Here is a 22,816-nt window from a genome sequence, read left to right as displayed (position 1 = left end):
ACTCTCACAGGTGAAATGTTTATGTATACCAAACGTACCACACAGTTCGAAGTCTGAGTCTGACCCCTACATGACAAAGTTTATGCTTGAATGATTTTTGAAAAAATTACAGGTAACAAAATAATAACTCATTTTATTTGCTACATAATCAGATTTGACTGTGGCACATTGTCATGTTTGATAACATACTGGAGCATCATTGCAAAATCTGACACTTCAACAAGTGTCACAAGTCAAAAAAATGCAACAGTTTGACAAATAATAGTTTTTTAATAATGTCTAAATATATATTCAATGCATAATTTATGATAATATCTATAAATTAAGTTTGTTAGAACATGAGCTGCATGGAGCATTGAAGCCATCTATTGGCCATGGTTATTATTTCATGTAATTGGTGACATCCAAATACATGAAGTCCCCCAAAGAATGACAAATTGTGATGTTTTGACACTTTAAATTTACTGAAATTATGTTTTGTTTTATTGAAGTAAAGATAACATAAAATGTGTTTATTTTACATGAAAATGAATGGTGTCATTTAGTAACTTAGAGTTGAATATGGTCTAAATATCATACAGTCCCCTCCAAAAATGCACAACTTTTGTGTTTTTACTTTAGTAAAATTAGTGTTATTACATATCTTTAAAAAAAAATATTACACATGTATGTTCAGGTAATTTTAGACCCGGGAACATCACAAGTGTGACACAAACGAACAGCGCACAAAGGTAAAAAAAACAATTTACAATGAGGCATTTACAATGGAAGTGAATTGGGGCCAAACCATAAATGTTAAAATACTCACTGTTTCAAATGTATTGCCACAAGTTCATTTGTGTGTAAATGTGATTTTAGTGTTATAAAATACTTATTAACCTTTCCTGTGTAAAGCTGTATCCAATTTTACAACTTTTAAAAGATGTAACACTGAAAACCCTAAAACGACTATAAAAACAACAATTTATACAACTTATAAGGTTAGAATGAATCCAAAGCAGCAAATAAACCTTTTATTAATTATTTTACAACAACTAAAGAAATGCAAGTTGGCATGTGGTATCTAAATGGTGTTTTACAATTTCTAAATAATTTGATGCATATTTCTTCTCATTATTTTTTAGCAAAAACTTTATAATTCATGTCCATTTAATTATTTATTTGGCAAGTATGTAGTAGTCTTGCAATGATGCTAACGCATACTTACACATTATATACACTTCCAAAATATGATATTAATTCCCACTTCAGTCACATATCAGTCTGTCTATTATTGTGTGGATCAGAATCAGCCATACAGCATGTGTTCTGATCACACTCCAGCCTGTTGTGCCTACACTGTCATCTCTCTCTCTCTCTCTCTCTTTCTTTCCCTGACAATCCATCAGACACTGTACAGGTGCTTTTCATGGAGATCTGAAACTGATTTTGCTATGACTGCAGATCAGTCACAAGATTAATTTAGATTATTCAGAACACTAATAACTAAATATTTATCTTACAGTATACAGTGCATTTGGGTTTTACGGGGTGATGAGAATGTGTAAGATCTGGCAACCTCAATATGTCAAGCTTACACACTCAAAATTAATCAAGACAGCTTATTACACAAACCAAAAGTTTTAAAATGACAAGTAAACACAGAAAACTTAAACTCATGAATGCTGTGACAGGAAACATTGGCTGCTGACATCCTTAGTTGTTCAAGTGATTGTTTTCTCTGTTGACTGATGTAGGGTACCACTGCAGGGATTTGTGAGTGACGCAGAGGCTCATTTGGGATCCAAATGTAAGCTCCTCGCAGAGCATGTTCAGTATTCATAAGTATTCAGCTGAGTCTGCTTTCTGTATTTGAGGGCCTCAATTGCATTTTAGGAAATCAGAGCAACATTAAGACTTGTGCTGATGAGATGTGCTGCCTTGGAGCTCTCGGTTTGAGATATTTTAGCAGATGTGCTCATTCTGTAATATTAAACTTCTGTGGAGAGAAAGAGGGGAACCGTTGTCTCTCCTTTACATGAAAAGGTGTTGAAAGTGGAACAAAGCATCTATGTCAGTTGTATTTGTGAGCATAATTGTATTATACTGTTGCATTATACAAGTTATTTCCAATCCTCAATCTGATTAAACAATTGGTGTTACAAGAATGCTGATATGCAACATAAAAACTCACTTCACTTGGATGCTTTGGCCTCATTTGGAAATGCTTTCTTTAGCAGAACAAAAATAAACAAAATAACTGACCATATTGTGTAAAAAGTTATGTTACTCTGCATTAGCTTCTTGTTATAGAACTGTTGTATAAAAGAAACATCACATTCGCAGTCATTCCTCCTCCTGAATTGAATATTGCAGCACTTGTTTCTCATCTGATACAGCTTAAATAATGCAAATGCATCAAGGCAGTGTATCAGAGAACGTTGAAAGTATGCAGTACTTTGGTCATTTGATATTGGCTGTTGGCAAAAAGATTGATGATTCTGCACTTCGAGCATTCGAGAAATCACATGCTGTCGCTGTCTCTCATCAATCCTTTCTTCTGGAGCCAGCCTATTAGTCTGTCTCATCAATGGCATTTTTTTGGACTAAGAGAATGATCTGATCAATGCTAAAGCTTATGCTTGCTATGACAAGGTTCTCTGCAAAAGGACCAAATCATTCTGATCAGGTAAATAATTCAATACGATTGTAAGATATTTTAGATCCAATATTATGTATTATTTTTAAATATTACTGTGGTTGCGTGAGAAAGAAACAGACAGAGTACATTTACATTTATGCATTTGGCAGACGCTTTTATCCAAAGCGACTTACATTGCAATTATTACAGGGACAATCCCCCCGGAACAACCTGGAGTTAAGTGCCTTGCTCAAGCACACAATGGTGGTGGCTGTGGGGATCGAACCAGCGACCTTCTGATTAACAGCCCTGTGCTTTAGCCACTACGCCACCACCACCACTCCTTACTGACAAGTAGTTGTGGCTCCAGGCCTCAGTGAGGCATTATTTAATAAAATAATAATCAACATAAAATGTACAAATATGGGAATTTAAGTGTCCAGAATATAGGGGTATTTGCTGCCCTTGCAGTGAACAATTTGCTACAATTAAATTAGACAAATAAGGGAGCATGAGACATTTCCTGTGGAACACCTGACTGTCCATGATCTCCAGAAATCCAAAAGAAGCTCCTTTGTTCCGCTCATTCAGTCAGAAAAACACAGACACTTAATTATATACTGAATGACTATCCTCATTGTTCAAGACACAGAGATTGAACAGATACACACTGGATCTGAACCATTGAACTCTTTTTAGCAGGACACAAAACTAATGCTCTGCTCCTCTGATCCATGAACACATCACAAAAAGTCACAGTACTTTGCTTATTTAATCCTTTAAAATGCACAGAATATACCTTTTTGTGCCAAAATGTACACAATACCTAGCCTTGCTAGATAATTCTGAAAATGATGTTGTTATGACCTGTAATCACTTTTCTAACTGACAAATTGATGATTATAATCTTAAATCTTGTCTTATTCATGTCATAATACTCGAATGGTAACCACTCATGATAAGCACATCATGTTTATTATCATTGAGATTGTTTCTGCATTTCAGGAATGTTTATGTTAATTCATTTTTTATATATTCAGTTTTATCTGAGATATAAAAGGTCATGATTAAACATGTACTTTTTCAAATGGGAATTTTAAGAGGCCTTAACACAAAGGATCATTAATCACCTTCAGAAGGTGGGACAGAGAGATGATCACATGGTATCTGAAAAGACACTTTAGGGTGCGGCCAACCTCAACTCAACAAAACCTCCCCTCCTAGGATGAACACTCCTATTCATCCTCTTGTTTGTTCTTTCTCCGCCCTCTTCCACTTCACTTCGGAGCCCCTCTGCCCAAGTTATGCACAATGTAGAGTTCAGAAAAACTGGGAATGCAAAGTTCAGAAAAGAGTTCTCTTCTCTGTGCTACGACTCACAAGCTTGACAGGGAGTCGTGAGTCTCTCTTGCGGGAGGCCTTCAGAGCCTGAAAAGCCTGGCATCCACGATCTTTACAGAGGTCCAAAACAATGACAGAACAACCAGAACTTTCTACTGACACAGCCAAAGAACCAAAGCAACGCAAGGAAATGCAACAAAATGTAAGTGCATCTCCAGACTTTTGCTTGAAAGTGTTGGTGTTTTTTTTAAATACTTTGAGTAAGACAATGGCAAATCGAGGTATACTAAATGAAGGATCAATGGTTCTCAAGGCATTGTCTGGAGATTTCATAAAGTTCATAATGTAAAGATGGCCTATAATTCTGATAAAATCCTCTAAACATTAAGAAGCCAGGAATTCGGACTAGCACCAAGGAGTCTGAGCTGACCTGCATTTACTCAGTTACAGTTCAATAACCAACCTGTTTTTCTTGTTTGTGTATGTGTTAGTTATTTTTATGTTGTAGACTATAAATAAAGTGTTGTTTGTATTCAAAGAGCACTTGACAGACAGGCAGTCCACGGGGGCACAGGAGTTGGAGCTGTGGGAGACTCAGGAGGCGGAGCAGTGGGAGACTCAGGAGGCGGAGCCATGGAAGGCTCTGGAGGCGGAGCCGAGGGAGGCTCGGGAGGCGGAGCCGAGGGAGGCTCGGGAGGCGGAGCTGAGTGAGGCTCGGGAGGCGGAGCTGAGGAAGGCTCAGGAGGCGGAGCCGTGGAAGGCGGAGCCATGAAGGGTTCTGGAGGCAGAGCCCAGGGAGGTTCAGGGGGCGGAGCTGTGGGAGGCTCAGGAGGCGGAGCTGAGGGAGGTTCAGGAGGTGGAGCCGTGGAAGGCTCAGGGATTGAAGCCGTGGAAGGCTCGAGGGGCAGAGCCGAGGAAGGCTGGAAAGGTGGAGCCCTGGGAGGCTTGAGAGGCGGAGCCCTAGGAGGCTCGAGGGGCGGAGCCCTGGGAGGCTCGAGGGGCAGAGCCCAGGATGGCTCGAGAGGCAGAGCCCTGGAAGGCTCTTTGATTGAAGCCGAGGAAGGCTCGAGGGGCGGAGCCGAGGAAGGCTCGAGGGGCGGAGCCCTGGGAGGCTCGAGAGGCGGAGCCCTGGGAGGCTCGAGAGGCGGATCCCTGGGAGGCTCGGGAGGCGGAGCCCTGGATGGCTTGGGAGGCAGAGCCCTGGAAGCCCTGGTTTGTTGGACACAGAGGGCAGAGCCACGGGAGGTTCTGGGGACGGAGCCGTGGTAGGCGGAGGCTGGAGAGCAGAAGCTTTTCCTTTTCTCCTCCTCCTTCGGGCGGATGAGACTGGCAACGCTGGATCGCTGACCGTGGCAGGCGTGGGCTCTGGCTCGCAGACCGTGGCAGGCGTTGGCTCTGGGAGAAACCCACCTTTGCTAGACCAGACAGGACTAGCAAAAAGTGCTCTTCACTGATGACTCGCAGTTTTGTCTTACCAGGGGTAATGGTTGGACATTTATTGTCGAAGGAATGATTGTTACACCGAGGCCTGTACTCTGGAGCGTGATCGATTTGGATCGATTTCTGACATCCCTGACGACCGTCATCGCATTCTTCAGTGGGCACGTGTTGGATCTGAGTAACCAGGCAGAAGGAAATTAAGAAAAATTAAGACCAAGATTACACCAAGATGGTCTATAATTCTGGGAAATTCAGAAATGACCATGTAACCCAGCAAAAGACACTTCTGATAGGCTCAAGACACCTTTGGAGTGCGGCAAACCTCAACTTAACAAAACCTCCCCTCCTAGGATGAACGCTTCCTTTTCTGCTGTCTTCCTCTCTTCTCTTCCCTTTTGGCTTTTTAAGAAATACAAGTGACATCAAATAAAAGAGTTAGGTTGGAAGTAATCCAAATGGAATCAGATTAGATTACCACAAAATGTTATCTGTGAGATTACAGTATTGATTGCAATTTTTGTCATGTACTTTATAATCAGTACCTGATTAAAATTCAGAAGTAATCTGCCCAGCACTATGTACAGGCTATGTAATGTACTGCATCACATGTTCTTGACATCTGTACTGATCATTTGTAAAAATGTACAGTATGTCCAGCCCAACTGTACTTGTTCTGCTGTAGCATGTACTGTATTTCTCCAAGAACTAATGGGCATTTGACAAGTCAGAGTACTATGTAAGAGTTCTTTGTGTGCCAACTCTACTTACAGTTTTACAGTATACTATATTCCTTACTTTGCATATTTCTCTATACTTTTTACAGATTGACCTGCAAAAATCTCCCTAGTTTTTGTAGCAGTGTTTTGAATTGATCCCACTGATGTGTTCTGGCCAGTGGAATAGTTTGTGTTTGCTGGATTTGTGTGTCATTTGAAGCCCATGTTTAATTTTGGCAGAATATAATATGTTTTTGAAAGAAAGGTTTGATTTTGATGTGGAAGTTTGAGGTTTGTACAAATTGGTGTGTAGTTTTGAGATTGTGTTGTATATAGTTTCGAGAAAATTGTTAATTGTTCCATGAAATATGAATTAATGTCTTATAACTGCAACATTAGTTTTATAATTAGTAAGTCCTTCATATAATCACAGAATGCCCACCTCTTTAGACACTACTACACCACTGCTTTAAACCTTCTAAAAAGTGGCCCCATTTACTTCCATTGTACAGTAAGTGCATCACAGTGACTTAAATTTATTTTTTATTTTTTTTTTTTAAGAAAATGAGGGATGAGTTAAAATATTTATTTGGTGGAAATCAACATTATGCTACAAATGCTGTTGATTGACACTAACTTGCATTGAACCCGGAATATTCCTTTAATCTTGGTTATGTTTTATCATTGTTGGTAAACAATGACAGTGTGAGTACATTTTGACACAGAATTTTCATTTTTGTGTGAACTATACCATAAACATTAACCAAGATTAACAAATGCCGTAAACTTATTTTTCATTGTAAGTTCATATTAACTGTATTGCATTAATATGAACATATACCACCTAACTCTAAATTTTTACCTATTGTTTTAGGTTACCAGACCATTTTTTTGTAGATGCTGTTTTATTTTAATGATGATCTTAAAGTCAGCATGAATTAAAAAAAAATTGGCAATTATAATTTTTTCATTGAATATTGCTGTTTTGTTTTTTATTGGTTTGCCCTCTGAATCTTTAAGGAAAAACAATAACAAACTTTTGAAAAACTGTCAGTATTGAGATTGCTTCTCAAGTTTTCCCGGTAAGTGATTTTGACATGAGCAACACGGTGGAAAGGGGTGTGTGCATGTGTGACCTTGTGGCTGTAGACTAAAGCCTATTGGCTATTTTTATAAATGGGATGAGTTGTTCGACATGTCCTGCTCCTAATTCCTGTTTCAGTGGGAAACACATCAAAATAGCGAATCGAATAGCACTCATCAAGGCACTTCAGTGCGAATTTAATTCTAGAACAGAGAGAGAAAGATTCACAGTCTGCCCCACTCCTTGCTATCATAACATCCAGCCCCACCTCATCATAATTCACCCTCTGTCCCAATGTAATCATACAAGCTGCTTTGTCCTGGATGGGTGGAGAGACTTTTCATTTGCACTTTATCGAAAGGGCTAAAGGGCTGATGCAGATGCTCACTGGTTGTTACTGCAGCAGTGCTGATTAAAATCATCCAGTTATTCATTGGGGAATTAATATCTGAATATTGCTCAGATGATTCTGATGCAGATGTTTCTCAAAGTGATGTGCATTGTTCATCCATGAGATGGGAATGGAACAGGCGTGACATTTCAGTTCATACCAACTCACATAAGCCATACTCGCACAGTGGGCTTTCCTATAGAACTCCACATACTGTTCTCCTGAGGCCCAAAAATCAATTGTCAAAACTTTTGCCTATCTGGAATGCTGTTAACACTGACAAGAGGAGTCATACAAACAGTAAAGCATCCCAGTGCTGTTATACTACATAGGACCAGAATTGTATCAAAGTGGCTCACCAAATTTTGATTCAACAAAGAAAGTTTCAGAGGAAAACAAAGAACACAAATTTTAGAGGGAATGTAGGATGCCTTTGAACTTCATTTCACCGTTTTGACAGGCTCCCACTGCAGTATAATGAACCACATTGAGTTGAAGGAGGCGAAGAAAACTCCACAGGGAGGCAATGACTCAAATATGATAAATTTAATTTGACAAGTTTTCATCATTCACCTCACACAACTCACTACCCCAGCAATGAATTATATTACTTAGAATTTGGCTTGACACTCCATGGTTTTGCTCATAGCTGATTAACCGTTATATTGTACATGGATGATTGAAATTGTACTGGTAAAAATCTTTAAGTAATCACTGAAACCAAATAGTATGTGAATTTTGAAAGCACAATGAGTTTGCAATGATACAGAGTTAAAGGTTTTTGCTGGTTGTTTTCAAAGTGAGTATTGCTGGCAGGAGATAGACTCCCTTTTCTTTTGTTTTCTTTTTTTCTCATAGAAACCAGACATCTCTGAAATCCTTTTGCCAAACAGTACTGAAAGTTATGCTTTCATCCTTAGCTGTCTCCTTAATATGACAGAATAATTTACTGTTATTTTTCTTGTGGCAGTTTTCCAGCACTCTTTGTAGATTTTAGCAAATCGCAGATATTGGCACCACACAGGGATCCAAATACTTTAAAATCATTTCATCTGATCACTATCAGTTTATTAGATCAGGTTTTAACCATGCACAGACAACATTTACACATGGAATTTCTTTGTCAAGTTTTCAGATATTATTTTCTGTTTGTTCAGTAGTTTGAAATCATTAAAGCAGATTATCACCTGTCATCTTTAAATTACCCAAAAGATGTAGCGTAGATGTTGCATATTGTCTAAGCACAATATCTATGGCATGCTGTCAATTATCACATGAGTAGATGAAAAGTAAATGAGTTTTCAGTAAATATATAATGGAAGCTTTGCAGGTAGTGCAATGAATAACCACTGTATTTGATGAAAATACAGTAAACACATGAAAGAGACTGACTGAATAGTGTTTAATCCTCAGGAAAGATTATGAGACTATCACTCATCAGAGTGAATTCATTACTATGCCTCTCTAATGCAAATCAGTCCCTCGAGGGCATAGTTGGCTATAAATCTATATATTATCCCTACTTTAATCTTCACTGTATGAGGGGGATTCTCATAATTGGATCTTAATGACTTTTTGTCAAAATAGACTCAAGGGAATCATTTGTTCATTGTAGCAGTAATATTAGATTTACATTCTGGTGTATACTTTAAAACTAAGGAAAATCAAGTTTGACAGACATGGAATTAATATTTTCACTGGCAACACTTTACAATTAGGTTCCATTTGTTAACATTAGTGAACAGCGTTAGTTAACGTGAACTAACAATGAACAATACTTTTACAGATTTTATTAATCTTAGTTTATGTTAATTTCAACATACACTAATACATTTTTTTAAATCAAAAGTTGCAATTGTTAACATTAGTTAATGCACTATGAACTAACATGAACTAAAAATGAACAATTGCATTCTTATTAACTATTATTAACAAAGATTAATTAATGCAGCAAAAATATATATTGTTAATTGTTTGTTCATGATACCTAACGCATTAACTAATGTTAATGAATGGAACATTATCGGTTGCAAAAGTCAGTGGTTTTTAAATGGATAGCTTCAGGACTTAGATTTTAGAAAGGATATCAAGTGGCAACCCTATACAGTACTAAAGTGTTTATTGTACAAAATTAAACAACAATGTCCTTTAAAATAATGTATGTATTAACATTATAATGAATTACAAAAATAGACAACTTAGTAAATGCATGAACAACAGCAGAAGTGTGATTTACCAGCCTTACACATGGCACCAACACTGGGCTAAATACTATTTTAGTATGTTTTAGAACATTTTCTAAAATACTGTAGAGCTTAAATGGGCACACAACATTTGACATCAACAACAAAAGATCTGGCAAGTATTTTCTTCACCTTATTGAAAAGTTAATAAGCCTGTTTATTTTGCACAATTATATGGTTACCCGGTAGTTGTTTTATTATTTGCATTTAGCATTGTTTCTTTACCTTTTGTACCCACCACTTGAAAATCACACAATGCACAGCTGAATCGTGTTTGAGATAACATAAGCTAATGGTACTAAGTAGTGGTAATGAAAACAAAATCATATTGCATTACAAGAAACAGACATGCTTAGCTGGTCTGTATGACATCATGATGTAGTCTGCCAGGTCTCCATCGAAGCCTGGTTTGACAGATGGATGGTGTCATTGGCTATTCTGTGAACATGACACAGTCATGGGTGCAGTCATTGTCCAGTCCAGTGTGGCTACATTGTGGTTACTGTAACTGACATCACCGCCAGCACAGCAATCCAGATCCAGGTAACAGTGAGATCCAGTTTCCAGGTGTTCTGTAAGCAGGATATGAATGAGTGCAGAACAAGAGAGGGGCTGCAGTCAGCGAGCACCCAGCCCCAGCTGCAGACGTACACACACACACACACACACACACACACACGCGCACGCACAGGCAGAACACAGGAGCATCTGCAGCGTGGACAAGAAGCATAAATTGTGAGAGAAGAGGGCAAGAATTTTGGAGGAAGTGAGATATACCAGAGAGCAGACATTGCAGGTAATTGTTTTGCATACTGAGCTTTGAGAGCATTGAGAGAGGTTGTATGATATTGGTGCCAGTGTTTCAAGGCTGAAAGGCGCTATACATATGTTTGTGTTATGTGTTTTTACATGTTCTGATAATCGCCTCAGTCACACTGTAGTCTTTAATGTATTTCTTAGTGTCATGGGTTCGTGATAGACTTGCCTATGATTGTTGTCCAGATTCTCTCTGCATTGCTGAAACTGTGTGTGTGTGTGTGTGTGTGTGTGTGTGTGTGTGTGTGTGTGTGTGTGTGTGTGTGTGTGTGTGTGTGTGTTGCAATTAGTGATGGTAGTGTTTGCCCCTTCAAAGGGTGTCTAATGGAAAGACAATTACAGACACAAATGTACAAGGGCAAATGTACTCTGCTATACCAAAGCTAAATGCAGTAACTAGACATTTTGTCAAAATGTTATGCCTGAAAGCAGGTCTTTTATACTATGATCTGTCTTCTAACAGACAGGTTTGGCTGAACTATGCTCAGATTAATAGAAAATGGAATGTAAAAACTGCCTTGACTACAAAATCCACACTAAAAGCCAGTTCTCTCAGTTTCAGTGTTGGTGCAGTTACTGCATTTTGCCTTTTTAGTGTACATACGTATTGTTCTGTATTCTCTCAACTTACCCTTCCACTGATTTTTCTATCCATATCTAATTCTGAGGTATGGTTGGACCATGTGATGCAGGCATTTCAGGGGTTGCGCTCAGTTCCTGTTGCCATGTGCTGGCCGACAGGTGTTGCTCTGTCTAAATCTGTTTGCACATTGGGTATCATGCAGCAGAGATTTGAAGATGGGTCCCTCCTCTTTATCTCACCCATTCTGCAAAACATACAGCAGCAATAAAGCAAATACAGCCTTCCTAAGATAGAAAGAGATTAGCTACTGCAGACAACCTCCTCCATGTGTTTATGGCAGCTGATGTGTCATTGTAATTCACATTGATCACTTTTTCTTCTAGTCCAATATCTCCCACCTCCCACTCTTTCACACTCCTGCTACCTCAGCTTCCATTTGTTACCATGGAAACCCTTTTCATTCCAACCCTTTCCTCCACCACCCAATGCATTCATCTAAGGGCAGTCTTCAATCCCTCATTTGCCCCCTCTTTCCTTGTCTCATCACATTTTCTCCCCTGCAATAATGGCCTCCATGAGGATAGCAGTGTTTACCTTAATGCCACTGAATAATTAATCACATTTTTCAACAGCTCATAGACAAAAGAGATGTTAAATAATTTTAGAGATATTCAAATAGCGGTTTTACTGGTGCAGCATAATTCTACATATCACTCAAGTTACATAAAGAAATGTTGTTTTAAATTTTTCCATGTCACTGAAATGCACAAGGAGCCTGCCATGTGATTACAGATTTATTTTAGCTGAGCTTTACAATACGGTCCAGTATTTGATTATGCTTTCCTATATTTGAAGTTTAAATTCATTAGGCCTATTTATAAAACTGGTTTAGAAATAAACCTTTTCTATTAAATTGTCTGGTTTTCTACACCTAACCAGGTTATAAATTAGAAGTAAGCATTTACAGCGGGTGACTGCAGGTGTGGGTGCGGGCTGGTCTTGTTAAAAGAGACTCAGTATAAGGGAGTCAAAACATAGAATTTGAATTTTGCAATACATCATATTTTGTTACTTTTTTACATTTTTTATAGAAAACTTTGCATGCTCAAATAACGTCAACTTTTCAACACCAGAATGCAAAATATTTAAAAAAATATATAAATTATATCTTTGCAATCATGGAAAAATGTAAAGCGGTAAATCTACACCTTGTCTAAACTGCTTTGTTTTACGGTGTGGATGCCTTTGTTTTCTTTACCTTTCACACTCACACACATGCACTTAATACAGTCTGGTGGTGCTTGATTAAATAGCAAGGTAGGGGGAGACATATGGACCACCACTAGTAGGACAGACCCTTTCTTAACATCAGGCAGATATTGACCTTGAATCTAATTACACTGAATCTTATTGCCCTGTACCACACTCAAAAGCACCATGTGCCCTTTGAGCTCAAAAGGACACAGACGGACAGATATTATAATTTGCATTTATTATCGCTACCATACCAGGCTCTAAACAAAGCAGTGATTTAGATGTTTTCTTAGATTGCTTGCTGATCTGATTAGTCTCCAGTGGACAAACAGCAATGATAAACTGTAAGTCCAAATTGGAAAAATTAATGTTTGTTTATTCTAGTAACTATGACTCAGGGTAAAGTCATCAGTTTGTGGTGATGAGAAACAAAGAAATCTGCAGTGCTCCCTCCTCCCCACTAATGTCATCTGCATGGGCAGCTGTATAACTGCAACACTGGCTGATTTAATCCAGCTGCTTTTTATAAAATATTAACATCAAGGGGGAGTAACTTGTAAGGAAAGGGGCATTTCCTCAAAACAACAGTTAATGTAGTGCAAATCTTGCAGCTCGTAATCAGCGCATCATGAAGTGCGAGGGGAGAAATCTCAAGAGCTTTCCACCTGAATTTGTAACAGCAAAAATCAGTCAATTCTCAGAAATATTCCAGCCACATTTCATGGCTGTATGGAACTGGAATATACAGCAGAATGTGTCATATTCCGTACAATACACGTGATATGCTTGTGCTTTGCTAATCGGGTGCTCTGCATTAAAAAAAAACTGTTTTAGATCTGAGGTCGAGAATAAAACATATTTAATTTCCCTTGGCTTGCTGTCATTTTTTTTCAAACAAGTGATCAAAAACCTGGTGCACTCAAAAGAATCTCTAATTTCATATTCTAATAATTCCAAAGAAAGGCACTACTCAAAGAATTTAGTGAGATAATTAACTTCAGAGATATTACATCTCCACAGCTCTGTTGCTCCTTATTACTCCAGTTGCTTCACAATGAAAAACAGGTTGCTGCAACCCACAAGGCGGATCAGGTTTTATGTATTGGTATTCACTGGCATCTTCCAGAGAATGAACAAGTGTTCTGTCTGGCAGTGTGCCTGTGACAACCAGAGATGGAGACTAGTATCCATGAGCAAAATGGAATGTAGTTGTGTGTTACAGCCATTCCTTTTTGCAGGAGTGTAATGAACTTCAGTAATTATACTTCATTACTATCCTTAATTATTATTTTTACAGGGGTCATGACATGCCTTTTTTATCATTTTATTTTCCTTGAGGTTCACTTATAATATTAGTAAAGTTTTTGGACAAAAAACGTAATATAGTTAAAATAAAGTAATATATTTGTGAAACAAATTCTAATCCTCTATCAGAGACTCTCGGTTTTGGTGCTACTCCTTTAAGACTTGGCAGTAAACATCCACTGTTCTGATTGGCTCTCTGCACTTGACTGACCTGCTCTCACCTTGTAATCTTACTGCTCACCGCTGCTGGGCGTGGCTACTGGGCGGGGCTATGGAAGTAATAAGGTAAAGTAGGCATTGATGTGTTGTTGTGCAGGAAGTCAGATGCAAATGTCTACCACAGTGTGACATCACAATGTGGAGGAATATAGGGAACAAGTTGTTCTGGCAGCTTGATTTCAACAAATGCTCTTTTTGCAGTGAGGAAGTTTTGTGTTCTGAAATTTACAGTACAATGAACTCATACGTCAAAAGATCAAGGAACATTTTATTCCTCATGTCTTGACCTGAAGCTGAGTTTACAAAAATTAATTCCACAATAAAAAAGTGCATCATGCATATTTTAAGGTTTGAAATAAATCGTTTGAATCATTTGAAAAGGGAATGTTAACATGTGAGATTTGCCATGATTTTGCACTACCCAGAGATATTCTTTCATCTATTACTTACTGTAAGATCATTCTCAATTCTCTAAAAACATTACTTGGTTGCAAAGATTTGGGATCTGAGAACTCAAAAAAATCAACATTCCTATGAGACATACTTGATGTACACCACAGACAGCTTGCTTTGTTTTTGATCTACTGTTCTTGTTGTTTTCCATGTGCTGTATCTTAAGAGAATGTTTCACTGTAGAGGCAAAAGTGTGTGCTTTACCCCTGGCTGTGGGGAGAGAATGCCGCAGTTAGCTGCATGCACAAAGCACACTGTAGCTTCTTTGAAGAGGCTTTATATATAACACAGGTTTCAAGAAGCTGAGCAGCAGTCAAACTGACACTTCTGTCTGTGTTCAGCAGAGAGCGTACAGCACGAAAATTTCTGTTGCACTTTCAAAGTATCACGATATCTCGCTGTGTCTGGACTCTGGAGAGAAATATAAGAATAGCTGAAATATAGAGTACTTTATGAAACTGTATGAAGATGAGGCTGCTGTTTGTTTTTAAATATCATGGAGCTTTAGGATCAGTGTGGACTGATCAACACTTATATTCAGTAAAGATATCTGTAAACAAATTATTTGCATTAAAAATACAGCAATGAATTTGTAAAATATACTTAAGTGCACCAGGGAATGACTTAAGAGAAGACTTGATTATCAGCATGTTTGTAATGCAAGTGGGAATTATATATTCTTTGCTTAAACCCATTGTCCCCTCTTTTTTTTTGGGGACAACATCAAAATGCAGATCTCTTTTGTATTTACATTATACATGAACATGTATTGATCTTACATCTTATTACAATGAAATGGAATACTTTTCCGAGAACAAGGCTTGGATCAGTTTTCTTCTATTTTGGGCTGTATTACATTACAAACATTTGGATACAATTTATTGCCTTGGACTGAATCTAACTTTTGGTGCATGTCTCTATTCTTCCTGCAGAAACCGGTCACATCGACCCAGTACTTATAGAGAAGTACAACACCCCGGGTTTGTGGGCTGTTTGTCGAGAGTCCAGTTCAACAACATCGCTCCTCTGAAAGCCGCATTCAGGTCCCGTGGCTCTGTAACTGTCTCACACCAGGGTAAACTGGTGGAATCCAACTGCGGCGCATCACCCCTCACAATCCCACCCATGTCTGCTGCAACTGACCCATGGCACCTAGATGCAGGTGAGCATCTTTAACCTTCTGAGACCAACTGTGTGCTTTTTCCATTTCACTTTTTGATTTGTAACTAGTAGCAGCTAATAAACAAGCAAATATATAACAAATAGTTTTCCAAAAAATGTATGTCCACATATATACATGTGGAATCTATGTACTGATTATCATTTTCCCATGTGATCCAAACATCATCTGCAGCCTGAAACTAAAGGCAAACAAAACTAGAGTTGCTACTCTTTACAAACAGACAGGTTTCAATTAAAAACGTAGAGGTTTCTTACCAGAGGCACTTTTGTTGGCGCTGCGCCCATAGGACCACTTCCTGGTAATCAATGTCATGTTGTTGTGTCACGTATTGAGTTGGTTTTAGTTCATTTAAATTATGTGTTGCGTATAGCAAAGCCAAAATACAATGTCCACACTTGTGGGCGTGGGGTCGCACAAGGTTAAACCCCCATAATAAACAAGGAACAGTATTCTGGCCATTCTTTTCCATATGATGAAATTGATTGAGGACAAGCCCTGTCAAGTGCCAAAATGACCAAACAGGGTGTTCATTCTGTTCCACACATAAGCCTATTGTATGCATTCAAAAGATTTTATATAGCTTCAAGATACTGTACATTTATGGTGCTTTTTTGCCACTTTGGAGCTTGACATTCCCAGTCCTCGTTCACTTTTATTATATGGAAAAGAGATTAAAAAAAAAGAAGAGGATAATCTTCAGAAATTCAACTTTTGTTTACAACAAAAGAAACAAATTCATATGGTTTTAGAATAAGATTAAGGTGAGTAAGTAATGACAGAATTATCATTTTTGGGTGAATTATCCCTTTTAAGATCAACGTACTGTAGAGGTGGCTTTAAAGAATTCATTAAAATATTTTTTTTTGAGTACCCAGATATCAGGAAAAATCACTCTCTCAAGCATGTTTCTGTGCTGTATTGAGCACATGGGAGCCCTATGTATTTTTGCTATTGCAGCTGAATTTTTCAGAGCCCTGTATAGAAATGTCTCAGCCCTGCAGTATGTCTCAAGAGAGCAGTACAACTGCATACATTAATTTACAATACTAGCTTATTGATCGCAGCCCCCTTTTTTTGACCTGACCATAGAGATTTCTCCCCTGTAAATGTCTTTACAGAAAACCATGAAAATGTGCCTCTGAACTGCCACAGTTATTGGATTGCTTGATTGAACATGCTACACTAATACTCAATGAACGAGTAGTACAGCACTTTTTTACATTTTACTGGTGCATTACACTTGGAGCAGTCACCACAACAATGACTAAGTAAACTGATCTCCCCCTTTCCTTCATGTGGTACAGAATGCACATCATTGTGACACTACCATTCAAAATGGTAAAGGGCCAGTTGTCAACAACAAAAATGGCTTCTGTAAAGGCTGATATGCTTCACTTAGCTGTAGAAGAATTAGACAAAAATGTGGATACTTTATGCTTGTCCATACAATCTGAGTCATCAATATTTTGGGTCCTTTCTTTTCATAAGAAAGAAACTTTACATTTTAAATGTGTATATCTGCTTAAAAAAGAAAATTAAGAGTCCTCCAGCATATACTGTATATTGCTTCAGAGCTAACAGAGATAGACTAAAACCACAAAACTCACATTTTTATTTCATTGGGTCATTCTATCACCACTCGGAATTGCATAAATCAGTCTGTTCTGCATTTACTTAATGCATTGGTCTTTTGAATTTATTGACAATTCTGTGCTCTGACAATGTGACATTTGTTAACAGAGGCTCTAATATGGAGGTCTGTGCGGTGTTTGTGCAAACCTGCAATAATATATTTATCACAGTTTCAATTTATTTACAATCACGTTACAAGTGGCAAGGATGTTTAATGCAATTACCTGATGACTATATTTCATTTAGGTGCTGATTTCCCCTTCAACGAGGAAAGAGTCATACCAGATGGAGTTAATAGGAACTCAGCTATAATAGGAGGTAAGGTGCTTTGAGACACAGCTGAGCATTTACTTTTCTTTCAAAAAGAATGTATACTGTATATATTCATATCCATTTTTAATTATTTACAATATCTTTCCTATTTTGGGCAGTGTTTTGAGTCAAAACAATAGCATACATACAGTATGAACTGTGGTGAATCTGTTCTCCTTATCTCACAGGCATCATCGCAGTGGTGATCTTCACTATTCTGTGCACTCTGGTGTTTCTGATCCGGTACATGTTCCGCCATAAAGGCACCTACCATACCAACGAGACCAAGGGGGGTGAATCAGCTGAATCGGCTGATACAGTCATTATCGGCACTGACACCAATTTCACAGAGACCATCGATGAAAGCAAGAAGGAATGGTTTATCTAATGCACCAACTCGGACCAGAGCAGAGGGGTGGGGGTGTATAAACTCTTTCAGATTCTTTTTTTAGTTATCAGAACTAATGTTTTGGGATCAAACTCATCACCAGTTTGAGAAACTGTTCTGTACATAGTAACTGGCTTGTCTCTTTCTATTGTGTTTTGGCAAAAGTCTTTACAATTGTGTTATCTACGGATCACATGTTAATACACAATTTCATCATTCGTTCTTTTGTAAAGAAACATAATTATTGGCTAAAATCCTTACATTTATGGAAAGTTTAATTTAACACTATATTATCTTTTCTTTCTTGTGTTCTTTTGATTAATCTTACATGCAGTCATTGTGTGGAAAAGATTGACAGTAAATGCTAAATGTTCTATATAAATATTTTTATTGCAGAATTTACATTAGATTGTATATCATTTGTATTTCAGTGAAGGGAGAATATTGAGGCATGCACCAATAATTTGTCAAATCAATGCTGTCTATTTATTTCATTCTGCACAGCTATGCTGAATTATTTCTTGTGAAAGCCTTCGGTTTATTGTTACTTGCCAAACACCTCAGTCTTAAGCATTTGTTTTGCTGACTGCTTATATCATGGCATAAAGATGTAATGTTGAGAGATAATTTTTTGTCTGGTTGATTCATTTAAACAGGCTGTGGTCAAAGCACTGGCATTGTGATATCTGGCAGATTAATACCCATGTCTGTCATGGCAAGTGAAGAGGGCGGGACTACTGACACCCAATTAAAAGACTTAATTCAAGGTGCCTTTAGTATTCAACCAGTTGGCAGTAACTTTATCCTGTTATATAGATAAAGGAGAAATCCCAACATACTAAATGGCTATTGTTTATTTGGTTTACTTGTCTGAGCAGAAAGTAGACTCAAAGTTCATGAGTTTTTGAAACCGCAGCGTTATTATAATGTCCTTACTGGAAAATATTACAATATTTAAATAATTTATTCCAAGTGTTTACTTGTTTTTTTACTTGTTTTTACATTAAATTTGTCATCAAAATAATTTTCATTGTGTTTTTGTATAGTATTATTTAAACTTTTTAAAATAAATTGTCTAATAAATGTTAACTTACATAGATTACCCATTTTCTCAGACACTGGTTTACTGATCAATTTTAGCTAACTCACATTTAAATGTGATAAGTTTAATGTGATAAATATCTAAGTTTAATATCTCAACTTTCTCTGTAAGTATTGGAGTAATTCTGAGTGATTTTGTCTCTGACACAGAACAGTTCATTATAATTCTCTCATAGAGATGTCAAGCAACACAAGCTTTGAATATTGTCTCGCACCCATCAGCACTTATACTTATTTGCAACAGGGGGATTTGCATCTTCTTACTGTCCAGTTGCAGTTTTATTCTTTGGAATTAAGGTTTTATGAGTAATGATATAAGATTGGAAGGGTCTCTAGTGTTCGTGATCACATCACAAAACTTTTTGGGAGATAATGAGGAATTGCCGATTCATGAGAATGTAAAAGAGTCTTGATGTTTTAATAGTTGGACCTTAAACACTTTTTATATTCTAATAACAAATTCTACATCCCTCACTTACATCAGCAATTTAAACTTAATTTAAACTGGTTTGTATAATTGTAAGTTTACAGTAACATTCACAATAAATTACAAAATATGAATATATTTTTATGATGATATTTTGTAGATGACCTAGCCTTTCATTGTTTCTCATCTATGTGTATTAGGGGAGGCCTGAATTTTTCTTAAAATTCTAAGGATGTGTAAAAAAGAAAGTTGTACTTGAATGTTCCTTGTAGTGGAGACAGAGAAATCGTTGATAATTGTCATAATAATGCCCCTTTTCGTAACTTTTTCAGTATTATTCTTTCAAATGTTGAGTTTGTTTTTTGGAGACGAAGTAATGTTTTCTTTGCTTACTTTTCATGGCTAGAAGTGTGTTTAATTAATGTTATTTATTTGTTCATTTTTTTTTTATTTATTTTTTTTTTTAAACAGATCAGCCCTGCTGCCTCTTTCTCATTTGGCACATGTATAGGCCTTTTATTAAATGTAAATATAGGCATTTTTTATCACAACAATTCAAGGCAGTTTTGACATTTTTCTTATTTAAAGTAAATATTAGAGTGAAAGTGTAAACAATATAACACATTTACTCATCAGTATCTCATAATATAATTGCATTCTACTTGTGTATTAAACTTATTGTTTCAATGGCAGCATGACCACTGTATGTTGAACTGTAAATATTGTACTTTAAACTATTGTACAATATCACAATTATATTTAATTCTGGGAACATATTTTTTACCTTTTGTTATGATGTCGACAAGTCAGGAATGAATAGTACAATACCTTTTATATTTAGAACAACTCAATTCTCTACTGGCTGTTTAACGTATGATATTTGTACTGACCTCTTTTCATCCATCTCATTATTGTGTGAGGCCTGATTGGAAAACAAGAGAATTCCTCATTGATGTGGCTATTCTTATGGGAAGGTAATAAAAAGAAGTACCTATCAAATGTTTGTCATGTATATTATTTGAAGTCAACTACAATACCGTCATGACATTAACCTTAGATGGGACGTCAGATGTTTTATTACAGCACATATCTACACTTGCATATACAGTGTCATATTATAGTTTGAGATATTATGTTAAGATGATGGTTAAACATGGAAGGTAAATTTTATTATATATATTATTTATTGCCAATGATGCAATGCACATACTAATCTCCTTATTCTTATTATTCTTAACGATTTAATGTTCTGCGCTTATTGGAAATTATTTTTAGCTTTTTTTTTTTGGGAGAAAATTATTTCATATTATTATTTCAATCATAGTCAAAATTCTAATCTGTAGACATTCATTCTCCTTTCCGAAAGATAATAAAAAATAACCAAAGTTTAGCCATGCAACTCTATGTAGCGCAAGCTGACTTGACTGTTCTTTGACTTGTTGTTGATCTGTTAGCCAATCGGCATGCTCACATGTGACATATTAATCCAGCCGTCTAGCCTGGCGTAAACTGATTGGTCCAGTGAGTTGTTATTGGGGAGCCAATCAACTTGTGTCTCTATCTTGTCAAACATTTAAATGGTTCAGTTTCGCCATTAAGCTGGTTCCCCTTCTGTCGCTCTCTCCACGTTGTGTCAGAGAAGCGACACTAGGTGTCTCTCTTGAGTGCCGATATTCACCTCTGGACTATGAAAAAAGGCCAATAAGAGTTGGCAACCAGTATTTGCATGTCCCGCCCGGACATATTGGTATTTAAGCAGCGCAAATACGGGAGTTCATTCAGAAAATTTCTTCGGAGCCGATGGTCGTGCATGCAGTCTGCTGCGAGTTACACACCCAGTTCCTGTTATCCTCTGACGCTCTGCATGCTGTTGGATCTGACGCCGCATAACAGCGGCTTTCTCATTCGTGCACGGCTGTGCATTTTTGCCCCTGGGCGCTTCGACAGTGCAGACAACTCGAAAGAGTTATTCTAAAAGAATGAATTTCGCTCTAAAAGAGCAAAACACAGCGGCGTTGAACGTCCTTCTCGTGACGCGTCTTTTTAAAGACGATTTTCCGCCTCTGTGTAGTTTCTGGATGCGTTGATTCTCCCCACCTCTGACGGCCATGAAAACTGCCTTGCATTCCTGGGTTGCGATCACACGCAGGCAGCGTTTTTATGAATGGTCTATGTTTTCAGTACGAGAACATAGCCATGACAGCATTGCGGTCGTAGGCTTTTTCTTGTAGTGAGAAAAAGCTGCTTCAGCCGCCCCCCGCGCCTCGCCTCCTTCCTACGGGATTGAGGCAGGCGCCGCGGCCGATGAACATGATCTGGGGACAGTGATGGGCTCCGTTTCGCCGGGTGAACCCCCTCGAAACCCCCGCCTCCCGCACGCTTGCTTGTTTCCGTCCGAGCTCGGATGAGCATTCTCTCCAAAGGGTTATGTTTTCAGTGTGAGAACATAACCGGCAGCGTGCGATCTCTGCTTTCTCTTGTAGTGAGAGAGCCATTTCAGCCGCCCCGCCTCGCCTCCTTCCTACAGGATTGAGGCAGGCGCGGCGATGGAGAACGATCTGGGGAGAATAATGGGACGCTTTCGCCGGGTAAATCCCCTCGAAAACCTCCCGCCTCCCCGGCACGCTTGCCTGCTTCCCCCGAGCTCGGGATTAGTGCGGTCCGCTTAACAGCCTACCGTCCGGTCCCTCGAGCTCCCCGGCATTGGATGATGACATCACCGCTGCATCGGATGCGGATAACTCGCCTGGGCCGCCACCTTCGGGTCTCCGCCCAGTCTGAGCCTGACGCAAGAAGGTACGCTATGCTTCCCCGGGCTTAATTGGTTCCGCGGGCATGTGCGCCGCTCACATTCCTTCCCGGACGTGCTTGACGAGCTGAGCAAGCCCAGCTTCCTCGCTCCTCCGCTCTCGTTACCCTCGGTGATAGAACGGTCCCAGACCGCTCCCCCCTGCACGCCATGGCCGCCTCCTGCAAGTCCACCGGGCCAGGGCACTTCAAAATCTGCACTTGGGTGGTCCTGTTCTTGACGGGCTGCAGGAACTGCACTCAAACAGGCGATGGCCACTCCGTTGTCCAGAAACGCAACGATGGACAGGCAGTACGGGAGGCAGACAAAGCACGCTTTCTCAAACGCCCCCGTCTCCCAGCTCCGTCCATTCGGCGACACCACTTGACGACTTCACCCAGCAGTCCTCAGTGGTGAAGAAACAGACGAAGGCTATTTTCAAGCAAAAAAAAGCATCCTGCCCTGCTGCAAACCTGCCGCCAGGGGCCATGCCCTGTCTGCTCGCTGAGGGCGTCCTCCT

General features: G+C 38.5%; 1 protein-coding gene across 1 annotated transcript in view; it reads left to right on the top strand.

Moving 5' to 3' along the window:
• LOC127635233 (contactin-associated protein-like 2) overlaps nucleotides 1-20,491 on the top strand; it is a 472,530-nt gene extending 452,039 nt beyond the window's left edge. The window contains 4 exon segments of the mRNA XM_052115124.1: nucleotides 15,398-15,436; nucleotides 15,439-15,627; nucleotides 17,527-17,598; nucleotides 17,781-20,491. Of these exon segments, the coding sequence (XP_051971084.1) occupies nucleotides 15,398-15,436; nucleotides 15,439-15,627; nucleotides 17,527-17,598; nucleotides 17,781-17,980 (500 nt within the window). The 3' untranslated portion in view covers nucleotides 17,981-20,491.
• The last annotated feature ends 2,325 nt before the right edge of the window (nucleotides 20,492-22,816 follow it).

This window comes from Xyrauchen texanus, chromosome 42 (assembly GCF_025860055.1).
Source record: "Xyrauchen texanus isolate HMW12.3.18 chromosome 42, RBS_HiC_50CHRs, whole genome shotgun sequence".
Classification (NCBI taxonomy): Eukaryota; Metazoa; Chordata; class Actinopteri; order Cypriniformes; family Catostomidae; genus Xyrauchen; species Xyrauchen texanus.
The sequence above is the reverse complement of the archived record's forward strand: the minus strand, read 5'-3'. Positions and strand labels throughout refer to the sequence as shown.